General features: G+C 32.7%; 1 protein-coding gene across 1 annotated transcript; it reads left to right on the forward strand.

The window, feature by feature from the left end:
• The first annotated feature begins 4,052 nt into the window (after positions 1-4,052).
• On the forward strand, positions 4,053-7,226 carry LOC145292348 (histone H3.3-like type 2). The gene is made up of 2 exons (XM_080138679.1): positions 4,053-4,347; positions 6,009-7,226. Exons 1-2 carry the CDS (start codon positions 4,159-4,161, stop codon positions 6,057-6,059), a joined length of 240 nt encoding a protein of 79 aa, XP_079994805.1. The 5' UTR covers positions 4,053-4,158; the 3' UTR covers positions 6,060-7,226.
• The last annotated feature ends 1,432 nt before the right edge of the window (positions 7,227-8,658 follow it).

Here is an 8,658-nt window from a genome sequence, read left to right on the forward strand (position 1 = left end):
TTGCCGTTCATGATTTTTCTTCTGGGTCCCATGTTGCGTATTATTTGTGAGTTGCTCACGATGCAGCCCCATAAAATGCTATAAGGACATATATTTTACGTATCGATTTTTAGTATTTACTTTAACAATATACAATACGTGAATACAGTTCGTAGTAAGTTATGAAAATATATTGTGGCAATTAAGCTACAAAGAAGTTTCTGCATATCATCTCCGTAGGGAATAGTCAGGCTAAAATGTATTTAACCTGATGTTTCTCTGCGAGGACAAAACTCATAAGCTTTTTATAGCTTAATTGCCGTAAATATATGTTCATATTTACTATATATATATATATATATATATATATATATATATATATATATAGATTTGGTAAATTTTATGTTTTTTTTTTGTTTTTTAAATACATACGTTAACTCACGTGCAAATACGCATACATACATATACATATGTACATTTCTACACATCTCTATACAGGCACATACGCACACACACACACACATATATATATATAAACAATGTATATGCAGACATATAGGGATCCATATGCTGACATACACAGACATAGACACAACATTTATACACATATATACACTCACACATATAGACTTATATACATATATATAAATATATACACACACCTACCTATATGCATATATGTCGAGATATAGATCTCCAGTAAAAAGCAGATGTACATATACATATATACATATATACACATACACACGCATCTACCCTATACACGTATATACAATTACATAAATATTGATTTTCATAAAAATATAAACATATAGACATATATAGACATATACATACACACACACACACACACATATATATATATATATATATATATATATATATATATATATATGTGTGTGTATATATATATATACAGACATATATATACTTATACTAAGTAAGCAAGGTAAAGTTAGGATAAATAAATAATAATAAATAAATAATTAAATGCAAGGGTGTAGTTAATAATGCGAGGTTAGGTAGACGCATCGTTAAGTTCACACATATACGGGGTGGGCCCATAACATGGTGCTTTGGGCATATCCTAACTTTACTTCATTTACTTGGTATAAATATATACATGTCTGTATATATATATATATATATATATATATATATATATATATATATACAGACATGTATATATTTATACCAAGTAAATGAAGTAAAGTTAGGATAAATAAATAATAATTATTATTAATAATAAGTAAATACATGGGTGCAGTTATATATATATATATATATATATATATATATATATATATAACTGCACCCATGTATTTACTTATTTATAATAATTATTATTATTTATTTATCCTATATATATATATATATATATATATATATATATATATATATATTATTGGTGGTCTGGCAAGGCCACAGGGGAGACAACTGAAACAGTAAAACTGGAGTTGGCCTGCAGGTCACTACGTATATAAATGTAGGCGAATTTGGGTATATTTTATTGGTTTGAAAATATAGAATCTTTTTGTTACCAAATTGTCATAAGATTTTAACCATAGAATAGTTTTACAATCTTCAAAATACCTGCACATTTTCATGTAGTTTCGTCCCACAGAACCAAAGACCTGAGCATTTCAATATTCAATTTGGCTACCAGTATAGATGTCCATATATATATAGATAAATATCACATCTTTTTTGGCAATTTTATGTTCGAAATTTCAGCGACCATTGATCAGAATTTAACAAATGAAAGTTCGTTGGAGAGGTAATAGCCTAAATTGTGTAGTGGGCTATGTCACATTTACTTTTAAGGTCGCAAATTAAGGATATCATCCATCATCCAGAGCCTATTTTTGGCACCTTTTTACAGCTAGTAAATGTTTTAATCACATACCTAGTTTTCCTAGTTTAGGATATGAATTACAAAATATCTAATATTTCACCAAAAACATCTGGCCTTGATGGAGAGGAGATTAAAACTTACTGCAATAGTTTCAAATGATCTAAAAGGGGAAACTTGATTCCAAATATTTCCAATATATCTCCCCTCTTTGGTTTTCATGCATTAAGTAAATTTCACAGTGTAAAATGATAATTTGATACTAGAGATGTTCAGAATCGTATCCTATTTTCAAAAGAAGAGAAATATAACATATGAGAAATATTCGGAATCAAGTCTCCCATTTACTGTTATTTCAGATGATTTGAAATCATTGCAGCAGGTTTTAGTATCCCCTTATCAAGGCCAGAGGTTTTGAGGCAATATATATATATATATATATATATATATATATATATATATACTAGCAAAAGTACCCGTCGTTGACTGGGTTCAAAAACAGCCTACAGAAAATGGACTCTGATTTATGAAAGTATGATAGGTTATGAAAAGGAAGGGTTTAAAGAGATAGCTTCGAACCCCGGCAACAGAAGTCATATCTGGCTTCATTAGCGAGGACCCGAACCACTAGGCTTCCGTAAACCGCGAGAAATACAGTTTAAATAAAACATTTATTCTTATTAAATGCTTTTAGCGTCAGTCATATATATATATATATATATATATATATATATATATATATATATATATATATATATATATATATATATACAGCTTTTGGGACATTACCGGACCGGTCGCCACAGTCGATTGAAAATTTCTTGGGGTGACTAAAAGTCGTAAATTACTCGCCCGCCAGTCGATAAAATTTCTTTAAATAAAGAAACGGGAAAAACTCATTTATTTTACGACCCTCAAATATGTGGTGACTTAAAATGACCTGTCTCATCATCTGTGAATTCTTTCATATCTAGCTGTGAGACCGTTGGAATATCGTATTGAAAAAAGAGTGGTCATGCTAAAGGTCAACAAGAGATCAAATTTACACATTCAGCGTGTAGTCAAAATGTCGCCTTCATTTAGCTCTCTGATTTTGAAATTCATTTGGAAAAAAAATCCTTTGACGCTACAACTACATACACTTCATGCTTACAAAAGTAAATACGAACATTTGAAAGGGGAAAAACGCATCGTTCCGTCAAGCACCCACCAAAAATTCAATTATACAACAAGTAATCATATTTTTCTCAATTATATAAATTCAGACATTTGCATGCTCTTTTTTGTGCAACTTTCAAAAAATCATCGATACCCAATTTTAAAAATAATATTCTAAATTTTAGAATGTTCCGAGGTGAATTCTTTGTTTTAATAGAAACAAAAGAGACCAATTTCTGTTCTATATCAAAGTTTTTTCACCATAAATTACAAAGAAAAATTGACCGTTTAAATTTTAAAAAGATATTAAACCATGCCGATTTTCTAAGAAATCTAGTTAATTTCAGCTAAATAGTATTTTTTTTTTTTTTTTTAATATCGGAGATTTCGGGCCACGGAGATCTCGTACCAGATTTCAGTCCACAATTGTGAATACCCAGAGATTTCGTAACACTTTTTTCAACACCCACGTATGAAATTGTATGAAATTTTACGACATAATTTATTTCAAGGGTGTGATTTTACATTATGTTTTGTTTGTGTATAAAATTAGATATATTCGTTTTCTAACGGTACCAATAAACACAGTATTGAATTATTTATATTTCAATTGTCATTTTGATACTACGTATCAGCATCCGAAGAAATGATTCTTACTTCTATGGAACAATAATCTGAATGATGCTATGTAAAAAAACTGGTGTTGTATTTTAACGTTTTGTTGATTATTTACTGTAATGTTTGTAGTAATAAAATAGTTGATTTACAAGAGTTAAACAAATATTTTCTGTTAGATTATACATACGGTAATTTATTAAATTGTTGTAAAATTATTTACTATTATTGACTGAAACAAAGACATAAAGTCGGACGAGTGGTTTTTTTTTTCAAATCTCAAAGGCTGTATATATATAGACAGACAGACAGACATATAGCCTTTTATATATAGACAAATTAAAATATCATATTTAAGCGTATTTTACGACCGTTCAAAGCTGGGCGTCCCCACCCCGCGAGTTAGATCTGCGCATGCGCCTCACTATAAATATCCACTCCTCGTTCCTTTGCGGACATATGTTAGTCTTCTGTCGAGACACCAGACGCCATATTTCTTTTTAATCGTTCATTTTTCATAGCGGTTCTTAACGCCTTATATTCACCAAATTGTGATGGCTCGTACAAAGAAAACTGCCCGTAAATCCACTGGAGGTATCGTAGCGTTAAGAGAAATTCATCGTTACCACGACTCTATCATGTTGCTCTTGAGAAGACTGCCGTTTCAGTGTTTGGTTCTAGAAATCGCCGAGGACTTCAAGACTAATCTCCGTTTTCAGTGTGCTGCCATTTGTGCACTCAAGGTAAACTGATGAAATCTGCACAAATTATTTTGCTTTTCGAGGAATCGAAAAGATTCTTACATTTTCATTTTTAATATTCTCTTATTCTTTTTACACGTTAATTCGTAGATTCTTTTTTTTTTCTTCACGTTCATATAACCTTAACTTCTAATTGTTTTTGTGCAATTCGTTTTTTTTTTTGTTTTATTCAATTTTCACCCCAAACAAGGCACAGTGCCACTTTGAAGCAGGGGGCTACTATCAGGGACTTAATTAGCTGGATCATAATGAAGGGAGATGAATAGAAAGATGTTAACATTACACTTGAACTTCTGCATATCAGTGCAGTTGGGAAAGCAGAATCCCGAAAGGGAGTTCCAAAGACCCGCAGTTCTGGGGAAGAAACTATTGGAGTAAAAGGCTTTCTTGCACCTAGGGATCTCTACTGTAAAGGGATGAGACTTAGTAGCTTGTCGGAGGTACAAGTGTTTGCAGTTCGTCAGTATTTGTAGAACAGGCAGAGGGATGCAACATCTCGTCGATGGGACAGAGGCTGAAGCCTAGATGACAGTTCAGGACCTATCAGGTTATCTTTTACATGCATGCCTTTTCGAATGCTTGTCCAGAGTTTTTTAAACTTGAAATATCAGATTTTAGATTCTAAGAAACGAGAGCAACATTCACATGGATATTTCTATTGCGATTGATTTACGGAACAAATCGTACATAGTCTAACTCGCTAACCATTTGACAGCCGTAAAACGTAAGAAAAATACACCTTGCGTGATAATGCAAACTGTTAATACTAAAAAGTAAACCCTGAAAATTGGAATTTGATAGAATTGACTTGAAAATTAAAAACATGCTAATCTTCCAGGACTCAAGTCGGAACTGGAAGGGTTTCATTTAAAGTCTATACTAATTGTTTATCTGTCTGTTCATAAATCGCAAACAATTGTAGAACTACGTCCGCCTCCTTAGTATAATCCGAAGCTTAAAACCCCTTATTCTCTTGAGAAATGATTATCGAAGCTATTTTTTTTTCCTTTGAAAATTTCAAAGAATTCCAAATAATAAAGGTAACAAAACCATGTGGTTAACTATATAGGGAGACTAACTGAACGCCAACTCCACGTCTGCATAAACTGTATGATCAGATTTGGTTCCTTATATTAAAGACTTCCTGTTTTAGGTCTCTTACTCTTGTGGTTTAGAACGTTTTTGTACTAAATTTTAATTTGAGTTACCTGATTCTACAGAGTAGTTAAAATATCCGTCATGTTAATTGATTTTTAAATTTTCTCCAGTTTACTGACCCTGCTGAAATAACTTTTCTACTCCTGCAGAGAGTGATCCATGCTGAAATAACGTTATTTAAAAAACATGGGGAGGGTGTTTTGTACCTATTCCTTACAATTGAATAAAGCATCAAACTTTAATTAAACTTTAATACGACTTTTAAAAAAATAGCGCGGATCACTCTGCATTAGCACCTTTTTTTTTTCCTTATCGAAACTACATCCGTACAAAAACTATGTAATCTAAAACGTAAATTATTTTTTGCTTCTTTGCAGAATAAGGATGGCATTTGATTACATAACAATTTCTGTTTACCAAATTCGTGCCCAATCAATAAGTATTTATTACCCAAAATTTAAAATGTTCCTGTTCTTATTTCTTAGGAAGCCAGCGAAGCTTATATGGTTGGTGTGTTCGAGGATACGTACCTGTGAGCCATCCGCGCGAAGAGTGAACATAATGCCGTAGGACTTTCAACTGGCCAGAAGAATCGGAAAAGAGCTACCATAAATGCAAACCATGATGAATAAGACTGCCACCAAGATTATTTTTCATTCAATAGAATTACAACAAAAAAATTACTGCAGAAGACTATCCATGTTGACCTGAATATTTCGGATTCTGAATTGTGGAACTGAGCGGAAATAGCCGAAGGGGAAATGAGTACCTATATTAAATGAGGCATTTTTTTCTTATCGTTAAGGTTAGGGATAATTATCACCCCCCCCCCGAACCAATATCAAGAATCGATTTTTTTTTTTTTTTTTTTTTTTTTTTTTTTTTAATCGATTAAATTTTATGTAAATGTAACCTAGTTTTGCATTCTTATGCTTTAGTATGTGTAAACGTCTATTTCCGGTCTGTTCGGTAACTTGCAATCTGAAACTTCTGAGTCAATATGGACTTTCAGTAGAAGCACAGAAAATGGGTTCAATGTCTCTCTTAACCCACTCTTTTTCAATTTCTTTGCTTATATTTCTCTCTTGTTCTTTCTGAACAGAACATTTCTGTACATATAATTGTATATGCATACAATTCGTTTGAGTAAAGCGGTGTCTGGCAAACATGCCCGGTGACTAGAATGCAAGACATACAAACTCTTGCACTTAAAGGGACGTTCTTAAATAGCTCTTTGTTTAGCATGTATAAGATAGCGGGTTAAATATCTTTCATTCGGTAGGTTAGCTCGTCCCCAGCTAGAACAAAATGCTAAAACTAGTTTTGGCTTCAGACCGAGTCAAATCTTCCATCAGTAATAGATTATGGAACAGCCTCTAGTGTCTGTTAACGGGTCCGCGAATTGAAACGTATTTGTATCGATTCGTAATCGAGTATTTATCCGATCAAAACTACAATAACGTAAAATTGAACGAACTTAAAATCTTAATTACGAAATTTAATTCAGTAGAATGCATTCGGTTATTTCGTAATCTTCTCTTTTAATAAAAGAACATTTCACGAGATTTTGATATGTGAAAGGAATATCTCTTTTATATTAGAAAAATTAGACTAACAATTTAAAAGGTTTTAAAAATATTTACATTCAATTTTAAATTAAAACTACGGTAACTAAATTAGGTTTAGTTTTATAATAACTTGGTTCAATTAATACTTCAATGACTGAATTTTATCGTAATATAAACAGCATAACTTAGGATTCCCTGAAAACGCCACGTACATCTAGTGTACATTTTGACGTTTAACGACCTCGCATACGTGATCTTTCTTTATTTCTATTCTCTCTCTGTCTCTGTCTCTCTGTCTCTGTCTCTCTGTCTCTGTCTCTCTGTCTCTGTCTCTCTGTCTCTGTCTCTCTGTCTCTGTCTCTCTCTCTCTGTCTCTCTCTCTCTGTCTCTCTCTCTCTCTGTCTCTCTCTCTCTCTGTCTCTGTCTCTCTCTGTCTCTCTCTCTCTCTGTCTCTCTCTCTCTCTGTCTCTCTCTCTCTGTCTCTCTCTCTCTCTGTCTCTCTCTCTGTCTCTCTCTCTGTCTCTGTGTGTGTAAAAAAAAAAAAAAAAAAAAAAAAAAAAAAAATTGGTATCGTTAGAAAGATCCACCTCTCGGATGACAAATATCCAAAAGTTGTCCAGAAATATAGTCGGTGCTCAACACCCGAACTGTTGTTCCAAGAAGGGTTCAGTTTATGCATTGACATTTTTTGCAGTCATCGTGCGCCTTGCAATGACTGAGCTTATTTCGACCGCCTGCGACGGTTAAACTGTTGGCTTTTTTTTTTCCACCTTTTCCTCTTATGCGTTACAGGTTCGAGCCCGCCTGCATACTACTTTTTTAACGCCTCTCTCTCCACCCGAGCTGCCTACTGTCTCTAATTTTTATTTTATTTTTGCGCGCTCGCTGCTATATATTGATGGATTTTTTTTTTTTTTTTTTTTTTTTTTTTTTTTTACTCTGCAGACATAACTTGAACTTTCTCATCGTCAAATATTACGTTTCCAGATGTATATCAATGTGGTCTTGCTTTTGGGTAATCTTCAGCAAAATCTAATGATTGGAAAGTTTGTGTTCCGAAAAGTGCTATTTTGGGCCACTGTAACCTCTTTTAACCCCTCCCCTGTGGGTGCAACCAGAATTTTCCCGGTGTCAAATACGTTTTCAGCTGTATAGCTACATGGTCTTGGTTTTGAGTAATATTCAGCAAAATCTAATGGTCGAAAAATATTATGTCCCAAAAAGTGCTATTTTTGGTCATTTTCAACCTCCGAGGATGCAACCAAAATTTTTATCAAAAATCCGAGATTACATTTCCTCCTTGGGTAGTTGTAACTTCATGAAAAATTTCAGAAAAATGTAATGAGTAGTTATTGAGAATTTTTGGAACGAATGGACGAGGGTGAATTCTAAGGTCCAAATTCGACTAAGTTGGTGGACCAAATATTTGAATTAAAACCTATTTATTTTCAAATTTCTTAACTATGTTTTAAAAATATAGTGAGGAGACAAGTCGAATATTTTTCCCCTGATCCCGATTTTTTTTTAATTTCTAGAAATTTACCTGTAGAGATAGTTTCTCTGATTA

The sequence above is a fragment of the Euprymna scolopes genome, chromosome 13, assembly GCF_053919585.1.
Source record: "Euprymna scolopes isolate OS-2025 chromosome 13, ASM5391958v1, whole genome shotgun sequence".
NCBI lineage: Eukaryota > Metazoa > Mollusca > Cephalopoda > Sepiida > Sepiolidae > Euprymna > Euprymna scolopes.

Coding starts and splice junctions, on each gene's coding strand:
- LOC145292348 (XM_080138679.1), top strand. CDS start 4,159: ATGGCTCGTACAAAGAAAACTGCCCGTAAATCCACTGGAGGTATCGTA. Junction 4,348..6,008: donor CTGCCATTTGTGCACTCAAG/GTAAACTGATGA, acceptor CTTATTTCTTAG/GAAGCCAGCGAAGCTTATAT.